Source organism: Stenella coeruleoalba (assembly GCF_951394435.1).
Source record: "Stenella coeruleoalba genome assembly, chromosome: 7".
Classification (NCBI taxonomy): Eukaryota; Metazoa; Chordata; class Mammalia; order Artiodactyla; family Delphinidae; genus Stenella; species Stenella coeruleoalba.
This window is the reverse complement of record NC_137153.1, coordinates 79,212,597-79,239,551: the sequence shown is the minus strand read 5'-3', so window position 1 is coordinate 79,239,551 and position 26,955 is coordinate 79,212,597. Positions and strand designations below refer to the sequence as shown.

General features: G+C 39.9%; 1 protein-coding gene and 1 long non-coding RNA gene across 9 annotated transcripts in view; one reads left to right on the top strand and one right to left on the bottom strand.

Moving 5' to 3' along the window:
- Positions 1-6,355, top strand: part of LOC307188610 — a 94,375-nt gene extending 88,020 nt beyond the window's left edge. For all 3 annotated transcript variants that reach the window (XR_013829015.1, XR_013829016.1, XR_013829017.1), the window contains 3 exons: positions 1,501-1,583; positions 2,242-2,376; positions 2,784-6,355. This is a non-coding gene — a long non-coding RNA (uncharacterized lncRNA). The remainder of the gene's footprint in view (positions 1-1,500; positions 1,584-2,241; positions 2,377-2,783) is intronic.
- The window catches only part of PCSK5 (proprotein convertase subtilisin/kexin type 5), a 318,106-nt gene that overhangs the window by 22,087 nt on the left and 269,064 nt on the right, over positions 1-26,955 (bottom strand). For all 6 annotated transcript variants that reach the window (XM_079925980.1, XM_079925981.1, XM_079925984.1 and 3 more), the window contains exons 13-16: positions 14,612-14,748; positions 6,367-6,510; positions 2,225-2,327; positions 473-666 (exon numbers count right to left, since the gene is read on the bottom strand). In XM_079925980.1, the coding sequence (XP_079782106.1) occupies positions 473-666; positions 2,225-2,327; positions 6,367-6,510; positions 14,612-14,748 (578 nt within the window). The remainder of the gene's footprint in view (positions 1-472; positions 667-2,224; positions 2,328-6,366; positions 6,511-14,611; positions 14,749-26,955) is intronic.

Sequence of the window (26,955 nt, the reverse complement as noted above, 5' to 3'; positions counted from 1 at the left end):
CATGTTGTCACAAATTGTTGCTGGGGGAATGAAACGTATCCTGTGTCACTCCATTGGATGAAAACTCTTGAAAACTTGCACCTGGTTTCCTCCAGACTTTGTCCCATGTGCCTTTTCCCTTTGCTGATTTTACTCTGTATCCTTTTACTGTAATAAGTCTTAATTGTGAGTTCACGAGTACAATGATATACTGAGTCTTGTGGGTCCTCCTAGCAAGTCACTGCTTCAAGGGGTCCTCGGGCTCATCCCCAGATTCAGTTAGTTATAGGCATTTTTACATAAATTATTTTTTTGCAAATTTTTCTACAAATTCATTTTCACAAAACAATTGTAAAGTGTTCTCTTAAAAACTGCCTAGATCCTGTTTGATGTTAAGGCCCAGATTTCATGGAGGAGGACTAGCCCTCCCAAGATCAATCAAGTGAAAACCTTACATTTCCTCTCTAAAAACCAAATTTTGGAATCGACTCACTGGTGTCCTGATACGATCCATCAGGGCAGTGAGTGACACAACTGTTCGTTTCCTCATTCAGGAAGTATCCATATTTACAGGACAGGCACTGGTCCCCGTGGCTCCCAAAGCAGGACTCGCAGTTGGGGGCACACTTTCTGCATCGCTTCTTGTCAGCGTGGTAGTGGCCAGAGGGGCAGCTGGAGACACAGATCCTGCGTTGTGGAATGATAAGAAAGAAGGGCAGTGTCACCAGAGATTCAGTCCTGAGTGAGTGAGGTGCTGAGCACATAGCTGTCCTCACTCTCAGAATCCTTTTTAACCATGATGGTAACACCACATCCAAAGGGCCAAATTCTGTAGGTTAAAGCCTTCTCCTAGGTAGGGTGCTGACGTAGCACTGTAGTTACATAATACCAAGTCCACCAAGTAAGGCATGTCTTGGTCCAAACCATCATCTTCCAGTTCGGGTCTAGCTCTTTAAAGGGGATGATGGTTAGAAACTGAGTCTCAACAAGAAGGTTGTGCTGTTGGGTTGAAGGGAAAACACGTGCAAACCATGATTTTATGCAAAAAGGCCCTAATAAGGGGTTACTTCTATTGTTGTGTTTGTCATATGAATCCTGTGTGTATGGGTGGTGAGGGTGATGGTGGTTGTATGCTACTGTCTAAATTAATATAAATATATTTAGAGAGTTCCCTAGTGGTTAGGATTCCGGGCTTTCACTGCTGTGGCCTGGGTTCAGTCCCTGGTTGGGGAACTGAGATCCTGCAAGCTGTGCGGTGTGGCCAAAAAAAAATTTAAATTTATGTTGTTTATGATAAAAAAATGACTACCTTGCTTGCCCATAACTGAAGGTCTGGGCTTTATGTATTCATTTAACAAGTACTTATTGAGTACCAATTAAACAGCAGGCATTTGCTAAGTCTAGGAGCTAATGAGAGGGGCTGAGGTAGCCAAGGGGCTTTCCCTTTAAGGAATTTATTCTTTTTAATTAAAAAAATTTTTTTTAGACATTTAAAAAATTTAATTTTATATTCGCTTTAAGGAATTGAAATTCCAGCATGGATGTGAGAGGACAGGACCACGCCTGGGTGGCTGGAGCATGGATGCACTGCAAGTTGGCTCCCTGTGAGTTTCCTCCTGAAAGAGGAGGGGGAGGTGGTAGGGGTGTGAGAGACACGCCTGGAAGAGCACAGCCTCTGATGGGCAGTCACTGTTCCCTGGCCCTCCCTGTGGGTACATATCTGCTTGAGTCAGAAGCCAGGGGCTCAGAAGCACAGGGTCCAAGCAGGCCCGCCTCAGTGCCCAGAGTGGAGTAGTGAGAACGTGCAGGGACCAGCAGCTTTGCCACATGAAGGGCTTACACTTTGGGGAATTCGGGCAAGCATCCATTTGGCTTGTGTACTGGCATTTTCCTGAAGGGCAAATGCAGCTGTGGCATCAAACATCAACGGGATAGAAAGGTCTAGAGGGGAAGACCAGGCATGTGCATAGCTAGTCCCTCCCCATCATCCTTTGAAATGTGAGGAAAGGCGTTTGCAGTTTCCTAGCCTACAGGTCCATTTGATGTTCTGTAATTCAGTGTCAGTTTCACCGTTCTGAATGATGGGATGGGGTCGGGGGGGGGGGGGGGCGGGGGCAGCAGCGTCTCTTCTGGGCTTTGGTCCTGGTGGGAGAACATGGAACACACTGCCTGTGGTGACCCTGTGGGAGCTCCCAGGAACACCAGGGGGCGTGCTTCAGGGGGTCTGATGTGGCTTCTCTCTTACCTGGTGTTGTTTTTCAGCTTATAGTAGTAGTGCAAACAGTCATTGCAGTGGTCCGGTCCTGGCCCATCACAGCCTACCTCACTGCACTCAGGGTCACAGGGACCTGCCAAAAGAAATCAGAACAACACATGGAAAAAATGATTTTAAAGCAGGTAAGCTTTACCTTGAATTATAAATAGGTATTTTTCTCCCTTAGGCAGTGAGAGTTTTCTTTAAGAGTTTCTAATGCAGTGAGGTGGAGTAATGTTCAATGTGGCTGTAAGCCCAGAGTGAACTCTTGACTTTTTTGGGGAAAACCTGAACTACCTAAGTATCAAGCATGTAAATCCTAGTCAGGGCCTGGTCTTCAAAGCACACATATGGTTGCCTTGTGGGAGACGACAATAATTCAGAATTCAAAAGAACAATGCCATTGCAGCAACTAGAAAAAAAACTGATTGCAATTAAATATGCATAATGATAAAAATGTCGGATAGAAAAATGAGAATTTAAGCTGTTGACAGAAAGGAAAAAAGGGTTGTTATTCAATGCCCTGACCAGATTGTCTCTCTCATCCAAGGTCATTAAAACCACTGAGTACCTCTGAGATACTGGAGCCGAGATACTGGAGCCAGCAAGAAACGTCATTATGGCATCTGGCACAATTTTAGCCGCATCTCATTTTGGATTACAAAGCAGGTACTTCAGGCACAGATAATAGATTTAAAATTGCACCCTACCCATAGGCCAGTGGGCAGCTCAACAAAAGAAAACTACACACACATTTTAAAGATGCAAGCAAGCTTAAAGAATTCCAAACCTGGGATGAAGGTTCCTAATCTCTCTCTTGCTGTGTATTCTTTGCACAGGCAGGAAAAAAAAAACTGCCAGAAAGATGGAGCTACTTTGTGACTGATGAAAAGTTTTCTAATGACATGGGCTAGTTATAGATATTTTGCTTGTTTGACTAACTCCCTTGTTTCTTGTTTTCCATATTTTGAGAGATTTGGTCTCATATAATCTTGAAGCTCTTTCCCATTGAAAACTCATATGATTTTAACTAGCAATAAACATGGTGCATGAAATGCACAAAAAGTAAGTCAAGGGTACCAGAAATGTCTTGAGCCAAATGTCTTAAGCCATACTTATTTTAATAAAAAGGACTTACTTTTGTTGAAACCTGGTCTCCTTTAGTCATTGTAGGACTATGTTCTACAGTTACTGAATTGAAACGTAAAATGGTAGAAGTGGGGAGGAATGACTTAGAGAAAAATCTAGTAGTCAAACACCGTCATTTGACAGATAAAAACGATTTTCCAAGAGTTACAGTGGCTTGTCCAGTATCATATGGCTAGGAGAGTTGGGATCAACAGAGGTCCTGCTTCTTATTCTTAGTCCAGGTCTCCTACTTACGGGTAGTAAATCATGACCTTTGGATCTGAATGGAAATGAGTTATTTCAAAATGCTGCAGACTTGAAGTATATTTCTGATTAATCACGAGTCATTTGACAGCACTGTTTGTTTATCTCTATTTTCCCAAAAGCCTTAAAACTGATCTTTAAATTCCACAGCTAGTGCAACTTGGAACATTTTAGCTGACTGCTATGGTACATGAGGAGAGAGTGTCTCTGCTGTGTAAGGGTTGAAGTGCACCCGGCTGTGGGTCCCACAGTCCCTGGAATTCGATGAAACAGTACAGAGATCTGGTTATGATCATGCCATCTGTGCCTCTAGAGAGGCTGACTTCTTAATGAAGGTGAAAATCACAGCTCCAAAGCAAAGGAATCATGGGTGGCCCTAAATTTTCACTGGATGATTTCTACAATTAAAACAACCCAAACCACTTATTCTTGATATGTGCCAAAGAGCTGTGTATGGCAAGTTCACATGCTGTGCTGTTTCTTTCATAATCTTAAACTGTCCCAGATGCAATTTAGCATTTTAGGTTTCTGGGTAATAATGAAATAATTGTCTTTGTTTTCTCACAAGCACCAATGTGGACATTTTGGAGATGTAGTGAGAAAAACCACAAAGATATATAACTGTTCAGAATTTTAACATTACCAAAATTTGAATTGGAAACATACCATAAGGCACATAGTAATATATTACTATTATACTCCATTTATGTTTTTAGATATACTTTCTCCTATCAGAGAAGACAAAATGGTTTGCTGGTTATAACATCAGTAGTAATGTTATAAGCTCAAAGCAAAATAAGACAAAAACTGAACACAATCTAGTTCTGGTTAGCTCAATTGGTCTGAATTCTCTAAGCTTATTATTGACACAGGGATACCACCTATTTAGAATAAAAGGAACCAAATGCGTATTTATTTAAAATACTCTGTTAAAGTGATTAATGAAAAAGAATCTTAGAGAGCTGAGCTGTAAGAAAAAAAAAAGTTCCTGTCTAAAGGTATGTTAAACTGCTATTTAGGAACAGTTCTCCATTAGGAGAAGCTTTGTTCATTAAGTGTTATATATGATATCCCAGAAGGACTGAATGCTGCTGGAAGTGGTAGCCAATGCAACAAGACAGGAATCAGAAATACACTGGGAAAGAGAAAAAATAATTTGCAGATGATATGGCTACAGTACCTAACTGCCCCAGAAAATCAACTCTAAAACATACAAATTAATAAAGTTAAGCAAAATGGCCAGATGTAAGATAAACACACAATAGCCAACAGATATCCCTGATACCAGCATATAATAGTTAGAAAATATGGAATATTTTCACTACAGTAGCAACAAGACCTAAAATACTTAGAAATAACACTAACAAGAATAACACTACATAAAATTAAAAGATTTCAGTAAAATGGGATAAGGTCTATGTTTTGGATGGAAAGACTGTATATTGTAAAAACAGTTCTTCCCATGAGATTGCATGTAAATTCAAACTAAATTTCAATGAGATTTTTAAAGGGGGATTTAAGAATTGCTATGAGAACAACAAGTAGACGTTCAACAGATATTAAAATACAGTGTGGGTGCTACTGGATCAAGAATTATTAGATTGGTAAATCGGAAAAGATGGTACCAGAAGAGACCTGGTATAAGAACTTACCATACTGTTATAAAGGAAACATCCTAAACTAATAAAAGAAAGGAAGGCAACTCAGCTATTGATGTTAGTCTGTTTGGAAAATAAAGACAGAACTTCACTTCACAATATATATTAAAAATCAAAGATTACAAAAAAATAATCCATGTGAATATTTAGCAGATTTTAAAGAAGAAACATTCTGTAAAAAAGAAATTACAAATGTTATCTGAAATGATAAACTCTGCTCTCCAATTTTCTTTTTCTCTCAAAACAACACAAAACAAAAAGTACCTTTCGGAAGCAAGTGATAACAGAGAAAATGTTTTCAGCGAATATGAGACAATGAGGGAGTCAATGACATACAAAGAGTTTTTATAAATAAGAAAATTGCTGCCACTTTGAATAGAAAAGTGAGTAAAAGACATATTTCATTCAGAGAACACAAAGGAAAAAATGTTTAGATTTACTAGCAATCAAAGCTATAAAAATTTAAACATGTTCTTTTCTTTCTTTTTTACTTTTTTCTTTCCACTCAGTGCTGGCAGGAATGAGTGTAGTAAACACTCACACAGTGGTCACAGTGCAGACTGGTATATCTTGTCTGGAAAGCGACACGACAAATCATATCCAAGCCCTAAAACTGATGATTCCCTTTGATGCAGTAATTCTTAGAACCCTATTTTAAAGACATAGTCAAAGATATAGTCAAAAACTGATAATGGTATTCATTGAAACCTTATTTAAAATAGTCTAAAACTCTAAGCAAACTACACATCCCAGGTTATGGATTAAATATATTACAACAGGATGGGCTATTATGCTGCCTTTTAAATATGTGTTCTAAGGATACTTGACAACAGGGAAATATGCTCTTAATGATACCTTTAATGGAAAAAAAAGAATATGAATGTTCTATATACAGTGTGATTTTAGCTTTGAAGAAAAAAACATGAATATTTGAATAGTTGAATGTACACATACCAATATCTAAGGGATAGAAAGGAAGATGGAATAAAATCTCTCAGGATATGAGTAGAGGTTTATCTCTTTGGGGGAATGAGGCATGAGCTTTCTTTCCTTAGCCTGCCTCCCCATTGGAAGCCAGCTCACCTGCATAATCCTCTGTCCCATAGTCATCAGTGGGGTCTTCAACGCGGCTATACCGGACACGTTCCACTTTAGGAAACTCATTGGTGGGTGAGTATGGCTGCACGGAGGTGCCATAGAGGACCAAAGACCATTCTTTCAATTTACCTTGGGAAACAATGAAAGCATATCATGACCAAACATTCCCTCTTCAGCTTCATAATTTCTTTAATTCCTTCTCATTGAGGACAAAGCAAGAGTAGGAGAATTGTGGGAAACAGATTCATATGAATCACTGCATCAGATACAGGGCTAGAAACGCATTTTCCAACGCTTGCAGAGTTAACTATTTAATAATTCACATACCATGTATTTACTGAGCACCAAACGTAGGATACACCTTAATTGAATCAGCATTTTGTGTGTGTGTGAGAAACACATCTCAGATTTCTGGATCAAGGGCTGAGTTTCAAATTATGGATATTTAAGAGAATCCCAGGATTTCACAGAAGGCCTTCTTTTTCTAGGTATAAAGGTCTTACATAAATTAAAAAAAACTGTTGGCATTATCTGACTTGTTTATCAAAAAAAGATGAAAACAACTACTTTGTTCCACCTGAAATGTTAAGAATACATCACTACATTATCCTGTAGACACGTGCTGGCCAATGATAGCCACTAGATCCATTTGGATGTTTCCGTTTAAATTAACTAAAATTTAAAACTTCAGTTCCTCAGACCACATTTCAAGTACTCAGTAGCCGTATGTGGCTAGTGGCCGCTACGATGAACAGCACAGATACAGGAAACATTTCTACCACTGGCAGAATGTTCTCCTAGGCAGTGCTGTCATAGAGCATTTTCTGGTCAAGGGTGTTTGGAGATGTGAGGGAAGTGTTTTACCTCCTTTGGATGTAGGCTTTCAAGGAACATTTGCTTTAGTTAATCCTTATTTATAAATTTATTTCTTAGCTTTATAAAACTAAAGTCTTTAATGCAAAAAGTAAACGAACAGAAAACAACTGTCTCCTGGCCATTAAGCTTAATTTGGTTCTTTTTTTTATATGAATCTTAAATAAAAGTTATTAAGACAAAACCATTAAAAACGTGGAAATATGCTGGCAGGAAGGTAGGCTACCCCTCCCCCCACCTTAGATCTCCTCCTCACCTTGGCCTAATACAGCGAATCCAGGCAAGGTTAGGGTTGGGCTCTGTCACAGCCCAGAGAGGGATGAATTTCAGGTGTCTGCTAATTCATCTATCAGCAACTATAATCACCATCAAATTGATGCTTGTTTTCTATAAGTGCTTACTATACGCTAAGTAAGTTTTACTCCATTCAGTGGTCTCAACAACTGGGAAATAGGTACTTGTATTCCCAATATGTAGATGAGGAAACTGAGGCACAGAGGTTGGTAACTTTCCCAAGGGCAGTAAGAGGACAGACTGATATCAAAATCTATCTGGGGGTTCTGATTTAAGATGGTAATATAGGAAGATCCTGAATTCACTGCTTTCCATAAACTTGCTGAACCTGTAGCCACATATGGAACAATTTCCTCTGGAAAAAAACCCCCAAACTAACTGAGTGGCTCCTACGCATCAGGCAAACAAGAAAACCCCAGGTCAAAATGGGTAGGAGAGGCTTAGATGCATCTTACCATAAACCCCACCCCCCAGCGCTACAACCCACAGTCGAGAGGGGACTCAAAAACCCCCAGCTTCTCCTCGAGGAGTGAAAGGTTTGAGCACCGCATTGGGTACCAAAACTTTTAAGACCTACACCTGAGAGATGAGCCCCCAAACCATGTAGCTTTGAAACCCAAAGGGCCTTGGGTCCACAAGACCCATAAGACCGTAGTGAACGGAGCAGTTCTTAAAGAGCTCACCTGCGTGGACTCTCACTCCAGGGTGCTGTGCAGAGGCAGTCGACTGAAAAGCACCCAGACTTTCCATGAAAAAGGCTTATTTGCTTATCTTAAAGCACTGGCCGAGGGTCAGGCATCTAATTTAACATATAGAAAAGGGCCTACTGAATACTGTCCAAACATGGAGGCTCACCGGAGCCATCTGGTTCTCCCTTGGCCTGCTCCAGCTTGCTGGTATGAACAAGAAAGGAGCTTGTACTCTCAGCTGGCACCTAGGGGACACCTCTAGGTTGCTGGCTCTGGTGGCCAGTGTGGCTTAGGCTCATGGGTCCCCTAGGACTCTGAACAAAATTGACAAACCTTTAGGTAGCCTCACCAAGAAGAAGAGAGAGAAGACTCAAAATCAGAAATGAAAGAGGAGACATTTTAACTGATACCATAGAATTACAAAGGATCATAAAAGGCTACTATCAGCAATTATACCCAACAAATTGGAGGACCTATAAGAAACGGATAAATTCCTAGAAGCATACACTCTACCAAGACTGAATCATGAAGAAATTGAAGATCTGAACAGACCAATTATTGTAAGGATCAATAATCAAAAACTTCCCAACAAAGGAATGTCCAGGATTAGACACCTTCACTGGTGAATTCTACCAAACAGTTAAAGAAGAATTAATACCAATCCTTCTCAAGCTCTTCCAAAAAAAGAATAGGAAGGAATACTTCCAAACTCATTTTATGAGGCCAGTATTACCCTGATACCAAATCCAGACAAGGTTTCCACAAGAAAAGAAAATCCCTGATAAACATAGATGCAAAAATCCTCGACAAAATGTTAACAAACTGAATACAACAATACATTAAAAGGATCATACATCATGATCAAATGGGATTTATTCCAGGGATGAAAGGATGTTTCAACATATGTAAATCAATATGATTTGACACAGTAGCAAAATGAAGGATAAAACTCATATAATTATCTCAATAGATGCAAAAAAGCATTGACAAAATCCAACGTCCATTTATGATAAAGACTCTCAACAAAGTGGTTATAGAGGGAACATATATCAACATAATAAATCAGGAACAAGGATGTAGGCAGGAAAAAGAAAAGGCATCCAAGTTGGAAAGGAAGAGGTAAAACTGTTACTATTATATATAGACTGCACCAAAAAACTTAGAACTAAGCAACAAATTCAGAAAAGTTTCAAGATACAAAATCAGTATACAAAAATCTGTTGCATTGCTTTACATTAATGATGAACTATCAGAGAAATTAAGAAAGCAATCCTATTTACAACTGCATCAAAAGAATAAAATACCTAGGAATAAATTTAACCAAGAAAGTGAGAGATCTGTACACTGAAAACTATAAGAAATTGATGAAATAAATTGAAGACACAAATAAATGGAAAGATATTCCATGCTCATAAATTAGAATATTGTAAAGGTGTCCATACTACCCAAAGCAATCTACAGATTCAATGTAATCCCTAGGAAAATTCCAAAGGCATTTTTCACAGAAATAGAACAAACAAGCCTAAAATTTTTATGGACCCACAAAACACGCCAAATAGCCAAAGCAATCTTGAGGAAGAAGAACAAATCTGGAGGTATCACGTGCTATGATTTCAAACTATACTACACAGCTATAATAATCGAAACAGTATGGTATTGACATAAAAACAGACACATAAATGAATGAAACAGAATAGCAAACCCAGAAATAAACCCACACATATAGGGTCAATTGATTTATGACAAAGGAGCCAAGAATATACAATGGGGAAAAGGCAGTCTTCAATAAATGGTGTTAGAAAAACTGGACCACTATCTAACACCATACACAAAAAACTAACTCATAATGGCTTAAAGATTTGAATGTAAGACCCGAAACCATAAAACCTCTAGAAGAAAACCTAGGTGGTAAACTCCTCGACACTGATCTTGGGAATGATTTTTTGTATTTGACAACAAAAGCAAAGGGAACAAATGCAAAAATAAATAAGTGGGACTACATCAAACTATAGAGCTTCTGCACAGCAAAGGAAACCATCAACTAAATGAAAAGGTAACCTATGGAAAGTATTTGCAAATCATATATCTGGTAAGGGGTTAATATCCAAAATATGTAAAGATCTCATACAACTCAATAGCAGAAAAATAATCTGATTAAAACATGGGCAGAGGATCTAAATAAACATTTTTCAAATGACTACATACAGATGGCCAACATGAAAGGGCACTCAGCATCACTAATCATCAGGGAAATGCAAATCAAAACCACAATGAGCTATTACCTTACACCTGTTAGAATGACTATTATCAAAAAAACAAATATTGGTGAGGATGTGGAGAAAAGGGAACCCTTGTGCACTGTTGGGGGGAATGTAAATTGGTGCAGCCACTATAGAAAACAGTAGGGAGGTTCCTCAAAAAATTAAAAATAGAACTACCATATGATCCAGCAATTCCACTTCTGGGTATCTATCTGAAAAACAAAAGAAAAACACTAACTCTTAAAGTTACATGTACCCACATGTTCACTGTAGCATTATTTACAATAGCCAAAACAAGGAAGCAAGCCAGATGTCGACTGACGGATGAATGGGTAAAGAAAATATATGTGTACATGTGTACACATATGTACATGTACACACACACACACACACACACTATTACTGGGCCACAAAAAGGGAATCTTGCCTTGTGTGAAAACATGGATGGACCTTCCTAAGTTGAAGTCAGACAGAAAAAGACAAATACTGTATGATCTCACTTACATGTGAAGTCTTAAAAAAATAAAATACAAAAAGTAAAAGACAGAAATCATAGATACACAGAACAGACTGGTGGTTGCCAAAGGCAGGGGGTAGGTAGGGGTGGGTGAAATAGGTGAAGGGGGTCAAAAGATACAAAGTTCCAGTTAAAAAACATATAAGTCCTGAGGATGTAATGTACAGCATGGTGAGTATAGTTAATAGTAGTGTACTGTATATTTCAAAGTTGTTAAAACAGTGTATCTTAAAAATTCTCATCACAAGAAAAAAAATTTTGTAACTATGTGAGGTGATGGATGTTAACTAGACTTCCTGTGGTGATCATTTCACAATATATACAAATATCAAATCATACAGTTGTACACCTGAAACTAATATTTCAATTATCCTTCAATTAAAAAAAATTATGTATCCAAATCTTGCATTCTTAAACTATTATATAATTCTGTCTTCCTTGCCATTTCTAGGAGTTTAGAAACTTGAAGTTTAAAAATGAACATATTCTGGGCCACATTCATTGTTTTCTGACATCTGCATTGGGCCAGCACACTGGTTTATATTTGGCTTGACCTCTGCCAGGTTTTCTTTGGACTCACTTGTTAATGGCTATCCTATTCATAATTAGGGTGTTGTTCAGTCTCAAAATTTCAAGTAGTGTCAAGAAATGAATGACTACCTGAAATTAATGACCAATCTGACTGCCGTTAGGTAGCAATGCAAAAGGGAACCTATTTTCCATATGGCATCTCTCAAGTGCACACATGGAACACATAATACAAGGACACTATGTCAGTTACTCTAAAACCTGGTCCATTTAACTTAAGATGATTTTATCTAAAAGTTTACCCTTGTAAATGTTTAAAGAGTGTTGACTCATAACTGATTATTTCCCTTGGTGCCATTTCTGAAGTACATCATAAGCCCGCTGGGCAGTTTCTCTCTTTATTTTTCACTTATTATGTAATTTTATTTCCTTAGGATCTCTGCCACAATTCACATCAAACGCTGCCATATTTGGGCCGTCACTTTTTCCCTCCCCTATCACTTTTCCATTTGCTAAATTCTATAGCAGACTTTGCAATAGATACTGCAACATCTTGTGAAAAATAGCAGTGTAAATGCAGAATGAGATAAAATCCATTCTACTTGCTAACACTTAGATGCAATCTGCCCAAGATAGAGAACCCAAGATAGATTTAATATGCAATGAAACAAAAACAACAACAAAAATGCCTCCAAAAATCCTTAGTATGTGTTTTAATAATAAGCAAATGGGAAGAAATAATATACAAATATAAACTCAGTTTAGAGCCAGGAACCTCCATACTTGGGAATGATTCTACCATTTAATTGGGCTAGAAGATTCTATGTCTCCAACTGAATTTCGAGTAGCTTACTAAAGAAACCCCTCATTTAATTAGAGGACTGTACACCATAGGAACAATGATAGAAACACACAAACACACAGAGAAAAGTAAAAGTCCCTTTTCAAAGTTGTGTCTAATTCCGAACTGAAAGGTTGGTTGAAGAAAGGATACCCGGAGACCATGTGTTTCTATTAAAGCCTCCTGACCCCAGGCTGTATAGCATTAGGGTATCTCTCTTCTGACACAAAAGAACATCTCTTAAGATGACTGGAGGTGACTGGGGTTAAACGCAAACATTTAAACAGTATAAGGAGAAGCCAGTGATATGAAATGGACAACTCTACATGATCTGGAATACTGCAGAGAGCTTTTAACACGGATAATCACAGTAAACTCTGGATAGACCCTGAACTCCTTGAGGGCAGAGAGATTTATGTTGGCCTCTCGTGCTTGAACACCAACCCCAGGTCTACCATTAGTTATGCCCCTAGGGGCAGTCTATGCTTGTGGGGAGGAGCATTTTATCAAAGAGTCACTTTTATAACTGTCCTAAATTATCAACAGATAATGCACCCCTTATGTCTGTACCCTAGGCTGCACCCCTGTTGGTACACAACTGCCACGTTTGGACAGTGTTTACTTCTCTGGGATCTCTTGAGATATAACAGCCCTGTAGTGACACATGGCTGATGGATCTCCTGGGAGCTGCCCTTTGGTCAGGGCAGCCCAGTCCAGTCACCACGCCTGCCATTGCCCCTGAGCGCCATGACACAGCACATCTCCATAGCATGAGCAGTAAGCCTGGCCTGAAAAGAAGAGGGAAGGAGAGAGGAAGGTCCTGGGAACTAACTAGATTAGGAACAAGTGAAGGTTGTCTAGAAACCAGGGTCTAGTTTATTTGAATGTTTTCTATCAACTCTGCCTTATTGACAAATATCTGATTTCTGAATAAAACCTTGGCAACCATTACATCCACGGTGCACGCTGGAAGTGAGCTGGACCCAGATACTCTTTCACACAACTTTTATCCTGATTTATTGGGACCTTGCCACCATGCTGGTTTTGATTTCCCTGACTATGGGACCACTGTGGCAACACAGATGAACCACCTCACGGAATAAGGGAAAAGAGATGGCTAAACTGTGTGCAGAAAATGGATCTCTCAGAATGAGTAACTTTCCCTGACTGGTGGGCAAAAGAGCGGCAAATGTACGGTTCACGCCTGCGTTCTGCTGTTTGCTTCTTTGGCCCGATGCAACCCACAGTATCCGAATGAATCACACCCTTACAGTTATTTACAGAATGTTGGGTTAAATTATCCTGTGATGAAGAGAGGACTTAGAATTAGATGTCAGTCCTAAAACTGCCCTCAAGCCTGGTTCTTCTGCAGATGGACTGGACAGAGCATTGAGAAGCATAAACTTATTAGACGATGGAAGATGGGTCCACAGCTGGGTGGGAGGCTGGGGTAGTTATCAAACAGATCACTTGTTACCGCGCCAAGTACTACTTAGGGCTCCATCACAGGCAACACAGGCTGCTGCAAAAATACTGTTCCATCTCCCATCTCATGCTGCATTTGTACTTTTCCTTATTTTATGTTACAAACAAGGTTCATACGTTAGCAAGAAGAGGGAAATAGGCCATGTGCGGCAACAGAGTCAGACCACCTGAAAAGAACTCTATTAACATCATTCATTTCCATGTTTTACGTATCAGGACAGTTTTCTCTTTACTTAGCTCCTGGGCTCACAAAGGGCAGAATGCTATCATGCATTCTCTTTAGTGGTAACCAGTTTAGCTGGCATAGGCCAGGCTCAATGTCTTGTCTGCACTGAAAATTAAATTTAAAGTAAATGCAGAAAAAAGATAGTCAAGGGAACTTGTCTCCTCTTATGACCATGCAATTTACCCATTGTAGGTGGACAAGGCTGGCTTGTTTATTGACAAAGAAAGTAAGGGAAGCTGGTTAGAGATATGGACCATATATTCTGAAATATCAATGAATAGCTGTCATGTTTCATCTTGTACTTATATCTAAATACTTATTCTTGAATTCGTATCCTTAAATTACTACTTTTCTAATGGCGATCTTGAGAATTGGAGTACAGGAAGACAACTCAAAGCACAGGATCATATGATAAAGGATAAAATTGATATATGAATGTGAAACACATTCCTTGGCCAGAACATACTCCATCATTTTTCTGTGCAATAAATCAAATTATAGAAAGGGAGTTCCTACCTGGAGTCTTGAAGTTCCTCAGCTGAGAGGGAGTGTCATAAACTTCCAGGATCCAGTCACCAGCAGCTCGTTCTCCCCAGCAATGAATGGTCATGAACTCCCAATTTTTAAATCCTTCCATGGAATGATCAAAAAGCCTGAGAGAGAACCATAAAACACTGTTTTTGTATGTTATTTAAAATCTAGTGAGTGTCACGTCAAGACCATGATGAGTGATCTCTCTGTATCTATCAGCATGTTCAGCTCAACACTGGAGGTTGTCTTCATCCTGGGCATCACCGATTAGTAGATCCAAATATATGCATATCATTGTTCTACCGGAGGGAAACAGGCATGGGGCTGGCTGTACAGTAACAAATCTGGGAGGGATAATGATGTGGGTATCAGGGAACCTAGGCTAAGACGCTACTCACAAGCCTGGTAGTACCAAGAGTTGATGTGGAGCAACTGAAGCTCTCTTACACTGCTGATGGAAACGCAAAATGGTGCAGCTGCTCTGAGCAACAGTTTGACAATTCTTACCATATGACGAAACAATACCCCCCCGCCCCGCCAGACATTTACCCAAGAGAAGTGAAGACATACGTCCACACAAAGAACTCCACATGAAGGCTCACAGCAGCTTTATTCATAACCATCAAAAACTGTTAGCAATTCAGATGCCCATCGACTGGTGAATGGGTAAACAAATTATGGTATATTCACAGAATGAAATACTACCTAGTAATAAAAACTGTTGAACTGCTAATAACTGCAACAACATGAATGAATTTTGAAGGCATTAAGCTAAGTGGAAAAAGTCAGACACAACAGATCATGCACTATCTGATTCAATTTATATGACATTCTAGAAAATACTACTTAAACAGAAACAGATTAGTGGCTGTCAGGGGCTAGGAGGTAGGAGGCAGGGGCATGGTGGAAGTTTTGGGAATGAAGGAACTGTTTTATACCTTGAAAATAATGGCTGGTTATGCAACTATATATATTTGTCAAAACTTATTATTCACATTAAAAAGTGAATTGTATGTAAATTACTCCTCAATGAAAAACCATGCCCATTCATCTTATCCAGTTCAGGGAGTCATGCCTGGAACTGCAGCCTAAATTCTGCCCTTCCAGCCCTTCTAATAATTTTCTAAGTTCCTAATCCCCTATATGAAATCTCTTCCTGCTTGAAATCACTGGAATTACTTCTGTTTTCTGTGAAGTAATCCTGAGGGATACAAAATATAAAGAAAAATAAAGAGAATCCGAATCAAGAATCAAGAGATGTCAATAGATATGTATAAAATAGATATGTATAAGGCTAGCATATGAAGAAACAGGCATGTTATTTACATAGGCATGTGACGGAGATTTGACTATCTGAAGAAATATCCAAAAGATTTCTATAGAGATGGGACCCAGAAAGTAGAAAATGAAAGATGGGGCAAGAGAAAAAAAAAATTTTAAGTACTTAAAATTATATACATCTATTATTTTTCTTGGGGCAAACAGAGAGGGAAAAGCATCTCTAGCATTGTCTTAGGAGCAACCGCGTCCAGTTACTGGGACATATCTGTCCTTCAGTGCAGACAAATACAAAGGTCATGACAAGTGGATGTTGACAGCTATTTAAGACATACAATCACCTCTCCTTGCTTTACTTTCCTGTTCACCAAGGAAACTGGTGGTTATCATTTGAACTTCCATGGGCATCTTCCCATTGGGAGAAAATGCAGCCTTCTAAAAACAAAAATAACCAGTCTAATCTCATTATAACTTAATACATTACAATTCTGATTTTTTAAAGTGTTCTATCAATGTGTTTGAGGCTCCCTCTAAAATGCCAGCTGGATTCTGAAGCTGGAGGGTTAGGGGACGTAACTAGGGACTGTGTTAGGTAAATGGCTGACACTCGGCAGCTTTCCCTGGAGAAAAGCAATAAACAGGAAAATCACCTGTTGCATACTCCTGAGGTCTTGAAAGAAGAAAAATAAAAAGTATTTAGCAACATTCTCCAAGTGTCCCATGGTCAGAAAATTGAGAAAAGGCTGAGTCAAAGTTGAACAGATCTCCTTACTGGAGAACACTGCAGATCTTTGGAATATTCAAATATGTTTTGTTAATCTCCATATGGGGTTAATGGGAGGCAGTGATTTTCAAACCTTATATGGACAGGAAGGCCTTTTTCTTTTTTTAGAATATCTGTATACTAACCTGTATAACCTGTATACAGGTTACTAACCTGTATACCTGTATACTAACCTGTATACCTGTATACAGGTTCCTGTACACCTGTATACTGTATACCTGTATACCTGTATACTATATACCTGTATACCTGTATACAGTAACCTGTATACAGGTTACTAACCTGTATACCTGTATACTAACCTGTATAACCTGTATAACCTGTATACAGGTTACTTCTGAACCAAAGGGTGCGGCATTTCAACGAGGACCATATTAGATCTGGCAGCTTTCCCTCATGATAACGGGGATGGAAACAGTGGCTCCTTACATGAATGTCTTCCCACTGAAAATGATCTTCGATAGATTATGGATGGTACATACATCCAGGAGATCTTACAATCCACGCACTACCACAATAGGGCTTGTTTCACAAGTTTGTGGCCTGAAACTGGACTTGGCCAGGAAGAAATTGTTGGGTCATTATAAACACAATTGACTTACCTACTGGGTCCTTCATGTAAAACCCAGAAAGCGTGTGTTGGGTGAAAACGAGACACAGAGGTAGGAAAGGAGGAAACTTTTCAAATGGTACTTCCTGCCAGAGAGATGTTACTGAAGTGAATATTGTGACATGGAAATGGATGGAGGCAGAAAATTGGTCTAGAACCACTTCTTAGCCCAACAGTTCTAATTTCAGTTCCAATTCGTTGAGGCTGTTGTGCCACTTGAGGGCACTGAAGCGACAGCTTGTCACGTAATACCTTTCCAAGAGTGTCAAACTGAAAAGCAATTCCCAAACAGTTTAGACAGAACATTTGGCTCACGGCCTCACGTCCAAAAACTACAAAGGAGACTTGAGGCTGCCATCACATGAGGGGCAGTCTTGTTTCCACAACCTCAGCCAACTTTTAATTACTCATGGGTCAGTTATTTATTTGAGTGCTGGATTAGCAGACCCTATGTTTCTTCCCTTACACCCTTTCCTCTCCACCTTTGAAAATCATTCCATTGCTATCAATCATTTTAAAATCACATTTGGAACGAAAATTAAATATAAACTAGGTACCCAGAAGAACTATCCATAATCACCATTCAAATAAGTGTTTCAAAGCCCGAATGTAAACAGGCTTTGTCTATCTGGCTGAGTGGTTCCCAGCCCGGCCTCTTCACTTTATGCAGAGCTGGAATGCTCATTAGTTTCATGTGGACATAAAAGTTGAGGAGAGGAATTAAAATGCAGCCAAACACGATCACTGCATTTTGCTAAAAGAGTTGACGGGGAGAGAAATAGACACTGATTGTTATTGTTGTTTCAACTAGCTGGGCATTGACTTTTCTAATCCCCACCCTTTTATTTTTACTCTGATTCAGTACTTAAAACTATTCGCTATTTTTCGTATTGTACTATTTAAAAACCCTGCATCATCTGCATATAACAAAAGGTAATGTAGGTAGTAGACGAGATTTGTGTTGCAAAGAACATACTCGCTCCAACCAAGTGTCAAATCACTGGACAGCGCTAAAGAGATTCTAATTGTGTGGTCTTCGTTTATCAACTAAAAAGTCCAGTGCCCTGTCTGAACGTCTGTGCTGTGCCAACAGTGAAGAAAAGAGACACATGCCAACATTATTAGTGTGGATCAAATGTCAATAAAGCAGGGCCAGTGTGCTGAAAGCTGGAGTACATTAACTCCATACCCGTGTCCACATCTCCTATTGCAGTGAAACCCTGTTCCGTCAACTTGACTTCATAATCATGTGCTCAATGAAATGATATATGCATGCAGGGGCACAAATCATGTATCCAGCTATTAAAACGGTGCCCACAGCCCTACCCCTGTGAGTGGTTTTCAATTACTTTGATGAAGATTGGTAGGAAGGACTGCCATTAAATGTAGTACGTCCTTTTGAGGAATTAACTCAGGAAATAACTCATATAATTACTGTAAGCTTTCTTTCCCCCTTTCACTTAAAGAGTCTAGCCAATGTGTCAAGGCTACAACATGCTTCTCTGATGTTATGGCAACTAAATAACAAGGCATTTTGTAAGTACTGACAGCTATGTGTTATCATATAATTATTTCTCAAATTGTAAATGGATGTTAATTTCAGAATCATCCACGACTACACAGACAGTATTTGTGTTCACCACAGAATTAGACATTAAACCAATATTTTGGAAGTTTTCTTTTTTCTTTTGGTTCTCTATTTTGATTTTTAATATTTTCAGTGCTTCATCACAATTTAACCTAAAGCTGATAGAATGCTTAAAGCACTCATCTGGCTTAGTTGTACCTGAGCTTCTGATTTTCTTGAGATGTTCGGCTTTTGTAAGTTGTAAATAATTTGCTTCTGAAACGGTACTTAAAACACACTATTAAGTTTTTCTCTCTCTTCTAATCTAAATTGCTTCTTTAAGAAAGGTTGAGAGAAAGGTACTGGTTCTAGAGGTTTGGAGTACCTAAAAAGGTGAGTTTTCTAAAAAACTTTCAACGTGCACATTCTTACTAACTTACCAACCCCGAAATGCATTCCTTCTTGTGGGTACACGATGTAAGTGCTTAATCGTCTTGAAGCTATATTCTTTAATAGTAGATGGCTTTTATCTAAATATCTGTTTTACATTATAAACTCCTTTGTAAATGACTTTCACAGCACCCAGCAGCATACTGCTCACGAGTTTTTTGATGACATGAAAATAAGAAGAATGTGTTTGAAAAAGCTGGGTGATCTTTTAAGTCGGTGCCATTTAAAAGTCTGGTCTGTGGACGGGCAGCTTCAGCATCACCTGGGAGCTTATTAGAAATGCAAATTCACGGGCCTCACCTAGACGTTTAGAATCAGCCTCTCTGGGAGAGACCTGGCCAGCTGTGTGGGATAGTCACTCACCAGGCGCTTTGAAAAGCACTGCATAAAGAAGGGTTAGCACTTATAAGTGCTTACTATGCTAGGAGCTTGCTGTATGTTATTCACTACTTGTAACAACCCTGTGAGGCAGATACTACTATGTCTGTTTTCTAGATGAAAGAATCACTTTTCCAAAGTCGATCGTAAAAATGGGTGAACTCAAGACAATCCCAGCTCTAAGCTCCAAAGGCTGTACCTTCTTTTGAATAAAGGAAGAGGGTTATTCTTATGGTGAGGCCTTACTGGAATGTAAAACTTCCACAGCAAAAGTGTAATTCTGCAAGTCACACATACATTTATACAGCAGGACACTTTACAAAATGTCAGTAGTCTGTCATTGAACATTTGGGCAGGGACAAAAATATTCAAATAGAAACACCAGTTAAACACAGTTAATTATAGAACCCTATAGGTTGTGCAGACGAGAAAGTGTACCTTCTTTCTACTTAAGACCATAATTAGAAGCAGAGATACTCATCTGTAATCAAATTTAGAAAGGGAGGCAAAGTTTCAGCTTTCAGTCAGAGGCCAAAATTTGGAACAGAGAGCCAATACAGCTAAACTAAATCTAAAACTCAATGAATTGGGGAAAGGGGGTGTATTTAGGGGAAGAAAAAAAAGCCAGGTTTTCATAATTCTAACAAATGCAGTTGAAGGAAGAATCTGATGGGATAAGCTTTTTGTTGGAAAATATGTAGGCAAGCAGAATTTGAACATGTTGTCGTATAAAGGCTTATATCTAGAGTTGCCCTTGTATCTGTTTTAAAGGGACCTAAGCCCACCTGATTGCCCCTACCCATGCCAGATCCCCACAGTCCCCCTAGAAGGAAAGCATTTGTGTCGATTATTCAGTTTGGTTTTTTGTTAGGCAGGGTGAACAGGCCAGAAGGAGGAGCAGAAGGGTGGGAAGACAGGAGAAAACAAAGGGAAGAGAAGGCACTAACTGTCCATTCCAGGATGCCTCTGTTTACTCGGGGCTCCCACCCACTAAACCATCAACCTGGCCTGCCACGGGGGCGGGGGCGTGGGGGGGTTGCCTGCTGGGCTAATGGGGCATGCAGCTCGAGCTCGACTAGCTGAACGCTGCTGAGTGCCTTCCAGGGCTCAGCACCTGCAGATGCTCGGGTAGACCGTGCTTCCTGGAACAGCTGTTCTCCACAGGAGTTCCAGCCAGTGCCCAGCAGCCAGGACAGGGAAGCACTGAGGGGCTCCAGACGGCCCACACTGACATCATCTTCAACGACCTCGCTGAAAACCAGTTCCCTAGGAATTGTCATGGTGAGGGCATAAGCAATGTTGAAGACACTCCTTACTGAAAAGTTTAGGAAAATGTGGACTTCTGGAAAGCTGACCATGACCCCTTTCTTTTGGGAATTTACTGTTATGGATAGCATTTTCTGGTCCCAAGACCAGGACACAGATTTTGTCAATACTGAAATGAAGGTAATAATGCATGGGAGTTGCTGTCCTCTCAGCTTCCTTCCTAGTTTATTCTCCTTGTCTGTATGTCTAGTTTTTGCATCATTAAGGGGAGATGATGCCAAGTGAGCCTCGGATTCTGAGTCTGAGCGGAATCTCAGCATCCTTCCTTCTCACAGCAGCCAGTGCACAGGCCACTGTGAAGAGTTCTGCCTCATGGAGAAACAGGAGGGATCAAATGGGGACGACTCTTTGCCACCACAGCTGTACCTCTTCATCTCAAATGACCCCACTAGGAAAACTGTGTGTTTTAAACCTTTCAGAATTCCTATCTTTTAACTGCACAGTGTTCTTTGCTTTACGTGGTCCTCCTCAGAAATCTTGACTTCTTTCAAAGAAAGATAAGTGTCCAACAGGGGAACTATTTATTGCCCTCATTAATAATCTCTGACACACAAATAAAATACTTAGGAATAAAGTTGACCAAGGAGGTGAAAGATGTATATGCTGAGAACTATAAAACATTAATAAAGGAAATTAAAGATTCAAAGAAATGTAAAGATATCCCATGCTTTTGGATTGGAAGAATTAATATTGTTAAAATGGCCATGCTATCTAAAGCAATCTACAGATTTAATGCACCTGTATTAAATACATCGCTGATTTAATACAGTATCAAATTACCCATGACATTTTTCACAGAACTAGAATAATCCTAAAATTTATATGGAACCATAAAAGACCCAGAATTGCCAAAGCAATCCTGAGGAAAAAGAACAAAGCTGGAGGCACAACCCTCCCAGACTTCAGACAATACTACAAAGCTACAGTAATCAACACAGTGTGGTACAGGCACAAAAACAGACATATACGTCAGTGGAACAGAACAGAGAGCCCAGAAATAAAGCCACACACCTATGGTCAATTAATCTTCGACAAAAGAGGCAAGAATATATGCTGGGAAGAAGAATCTCTTCAGTAAGTGGTGTTGGGAAAGGCGGACAGCTGCATGTAAATCAATGAAGTTACAACACACTCTCACACCATACACAAAAATAAACTCAACATGGCTTAAAGACTTAAACATAAGACATGACACCATAAAACTCCTAGAAGAGATCATAGGCAAAACATTCTCTGACATAAATCATAATACCAGTGTTTTCTTAGGTCAGTCTCCCAAGGCAATAGAAATAAAACCAAAAAAACCACAAATGGGACCTAATCAAACTTACAAGCTTTTGTATAGTAAAGGAAACCATAAACAAAATGAAAAGACAACATATGGAATGGGAGAAAATATTTGCAAATAATGTGACCGACAAGGGCTTAATTTCCAAAATATACAAACAGCTCATACAACTCAACAACAAATAATAAATAACCCAATCGAAAAATGGGCAGAAGACCTTAAATACACATTTCTCCAAAGAAGACATACAGATGGCCAATAGGCACATGCAAAGATGCTCAACGTAGCAAATTATTAGAGAAATTCAAATCAAAACTACAAGGAGGTACCACCTCACACCACTCAGAATAGCCATAATTAAAAAGTCTACAAGTAACAAATGCTGGAGAGGGTGTGGAGAAAAGGGAACCCTGCTACACTGTTGGTGGGAATGTAAATTGATGCAGCCACTATGGAAAACAGTAGGGAGCTTCCTCAAAAAACTAAAAACAGAGCTACCATATGATCTAGCAATCACACTCCTGGGCATATATCTGGACAATACTATAATTCGAAAAGATACATGCACCCCTATGTTCATAGCAGCACTATTCACAATAGCCAAGTCAAGGAAACAACCTAAATGTCCATCCACAAACGAATGGATCAAGAAGATGTGGTACATGTATACAATGGAATACTACTCAGCCATAAAAAAGAACAAAACTGTGCCATTTGCAGCAACATGGATGCAACTAGAGAGTATCATACTAAGTGAAGTAAGTCAGAAAGAGAAAGACAAACACCATATGATATCACTTACATGTGGAATCTAAAATATGACACAAATGAACCTACCTATGAAACAGAAACAGACTCACAGACATAGAGAACAGACTTGTGGTTGCCAAGGGGGGAGGGGGGTGGGGGAGGGATGGATTAGGACTGAGAGTTTGGGGTTAGCGGATGCAAACTATTACACATAGAACTGATAAACAACGAGTTCTTACTGTAATAGCACAGGGAACTACATTCAATGTCCTGTGATAAAACATAATGGAAAAGAATATGAAAAAGAATATATGTATATGTATAAATGAATCACTTTGCTGTACAGCAGAAATTAACACAACATTGTGAATCAACTATACTTCAATAAAAAAATAAATTAAAAAAAAATCTCTGCCATACAAATCCCTTCTAAACCCTGACCTCATCACCTTTTCCTTGAGGAAAGGTATCACTGCCCTGCAGGCCAACAGGAAGGTCACCAGGAGCAAAGCAGACCTTCCCTTCACAGCCTGCCCACCCCCTTGTCGATGCTTCTTGCCTTCAGTTCCCAATCCTAGGAATGTGATTTGAAACAGGGCCAAGGTGAGAGGACATGAGGATTCCTTGTCATGAGGTGACTGAGTAGAGATTTCCTCTCATAAAATGAAAGCTTTGGAATATGCCAGAAGGAAAAAATGCCAAAGGAAAACAGTCTTCCCTTAGCTGCCTCAGTAGGAGGGATGCTACTAGCGTCAAGTACAACAAGGACAGGGGAGCCAGGCCCTGGAAGGTGGGCAGACGTGGCTTTGGGACCAGGTATAGCTGTTTTACAATTAAAGGGTCAGATGCTGAAAGCAGTGTTTTTGGGGAGCTATGGACAAATGAATTCATAACATCTGTTTACATCTCTCGGTGCCTCCAGTCCCCTCCGTCCACTCAAATTTGTCTACCTTTTCTGGGGTGGCTACTTATTTTCAGCACTGAGATGGAAGACAGACAAAAGAAGAGCACTTTAAGAAATGCTCCAGACCGAGAAGTGCACTCTGAGTGCAGATCTTATTCCCAGGAGGTAATGATGGGAGAGGCTAAAGTAAACCGCCAAGATCGGTCACCGAGCATCTGAAATGCCTGTTTCTTTTCTCTGACACAAGTCATGTAGCACTTTGGCGATCAGCACTTTGCAAAGAGCAAAGCGGATGTCTGCTGTTGAAGAATGCATGCAAGACTGAAGCCAGCGACACTGTAATCCACCAAATGCCTGTGATGCAACCCACAGCTCCCCAGCTCACAAGTTTCCTCACTGAAGTCATTTCCAGGGAAGCCAACAAGAAATACTGAAATATGCAGGAAGAGCCCAGAAAGGCTGAAGGGACTGAGTTTTCCAAGCAAACAGCAACTGTGGAGGGACTGTTTTTCTACAACGGAGGGGGCTCCAGGGAGAAGAGCTGCACATGTGTGAAGCCAACCTTCGTACTTCACCAGGGATCACCTGGATACTTCAAGTTCCATGCAAATGCACAGCAGTAAAGAAAAAAAGAAAAACATCAAGAAAAAGGTCTTCCCTGGTTTTGGTAACAACAGCTGGTGTGACCTCCATTAATCATAGAATTGGGCATCTGCAGGCCTTGCTCGCTGGAGAGAGGCCTCAGGCAGGTAGCAGCGATGACCTGGCGGCAGCTGAGACCCCTGTCTGTGGAGGGAGGAGGGCGTGCCCAGCGACTGAGATACCAAAGCATCCTTTAGTTCCCTGCACCTGCATACCCTTAACCTGGCAAACTGCGCTTCATAGAGTACGAAGCCCAGGTTTCCCTATGCCCTAACGGAAGACATTAGGTTTTAAAGACAAACACAAGAAGACTTCTGAACACAGAAATAAAATGCAGTGAAAGACTGTGGAATCTGTACTCCTAGTCACTGTCACCAAGAAGTGCTACTGCTCTCTGTTTTTCTCACTGTCCTACAGCAGATGAAGTTGGAGATTTTGAAAAGCAACTGGTAATTCCTCAGTCTGACTTTCAGCTCTGCAGGCTTGCACTGGCCTTGGCCTCTCAACTCGTCTCGCATCTTGTCATTGTCCTAACAGAGATCACTACTGCTGTGGACACCTGGCATGTGGACAGGCGGCTGTGTCAACATAAGAGGTTGGCTTTCATTTGGACTGCATAGGCCTTTGACAATAAGGTTTTTGCCCCTATTAAATGTTCCTCTTGGAGAGAAACATCAAATGAAAGAAACTTACAGGCTTTTGGCTGTGGCTTGTATTTTAGAACCATAATGGGAATGGGGTGTATAAGGCAATCTGACATTTCCCCATCTGGTCCCACTTGTTGACAAGTATCCCCCACCCATGTTCTCAACCACTTGAAAAGCCAGTGAAGCAAAAGAAAACTTGTGTTAGAACATTCTGGCCTTTCAGCAGGATCCTGGCAATACAATTACCTGCTGGAGAAATGTTTGGAGGAAGTATGGGGAAAGGAAGAGGCTACTAAGAAAAAGTAAGTGCCCTCTTGGCCAATAAAGACTAAAGGGCCAACCTTTAAAACAGTGGTTAGCAAACTACAGTCAGTCCTCAAACCAGATCCAGCCCTTAGGCTGTTTGTGTAAATAAAGTTGTTATTGGAACACAGCCACACACATTCATTTATATTGTTTACAGTGGCTTTTGCACTCTAATGGCAGAGTTGACTAGTGGCAATAAACACATGGCCTGCAAAGCTCAAAACATTTACTAACTGAATCTTTGTAGAAAAAAATCTGCCAAAACCTGTTTTAAAACAAATAGAATTTCCTTTAACTTTGGAAAGTGCTCTGGCAAGAGCATTCAGTTAATCTGTAACAAATGCCAGCAGACACTTAAGGGCAGGGGAGGGCATCTCAGAGGCCTAAGGATTTAGTGTTCTGCACCTCTTTTATAGGATAAAGAACAACAGGCAGCCCTCAATTTTTCTGCAGCATCCTTTTACTATTACCCAACTCTTAAATGTTATACTGTTCCATGCCTACAGATCCTAGGCGGCTTTGCACTCTCTGTTTATGTGTGGGCAGTGAGAGCTATGACCATCCCATCATGATGTGTAAGTGGCGCTCCCCCCGGCCCCACCCAGTTTTTAGGGTAGTAAGAAATTAAAGAACAGCTGTATATTTTTGAATTAATGTCTTTGGGGTTTTTTTTTTTGATTTATACCCAGGAGTGGAATTGCTGGGTCATACGGTAGTTCTGTTTTTAGTTTTTTTGAGAAACCTACATACTGTTTTCCACAGTGGCTGCGCCAACTGACATTCCCACCAACAGTATACAAGGATTCCCTTTTCTCCACACCCTCGCCAACATCTGTTACGTGTGTTCTTTTTGACGGTGGCTATTTTGACAGGTGTGAGGAGATATCTCATTGTGCTTTTGATTTGCATTTCCTCTGATGATTAGCAGTGTTGAGCATCTTTTCATGTACCTGTTGGCCATCTGCATTTCCTCTTTGAAAAAATGTCTGTTCAGTTCTTCTGCCTATCTTTTAATCAGGTTGTTATTTGAAAAGATATATGCACCCCAATGTTCAGAGCAGCACTATTCACAATAGCCAAGATATGGAAGCAACTTAAGTGTCCATCAACAGATGAATGGATAAAGAAGCTGTGGCGCGCACACACACACACACACACACACACACACACAATGGAATACTACTCAGCCATAAAAAAGAATGAAATTTTTGCCATTTGCAGCAACATGGTTGAACTTGGAGAGCATTACACTAAGTGAAATAAGTCAGAGAAAGACAAATACTGTATGATATAACTTACATGTGGAATCTAAAACTACAATAAACTAGTGAATATAACAAAAAAAGAAGCAGACTCACAGATTTAGAGAACAAACTAGTGGACGGGGTAGGAGAGGTAA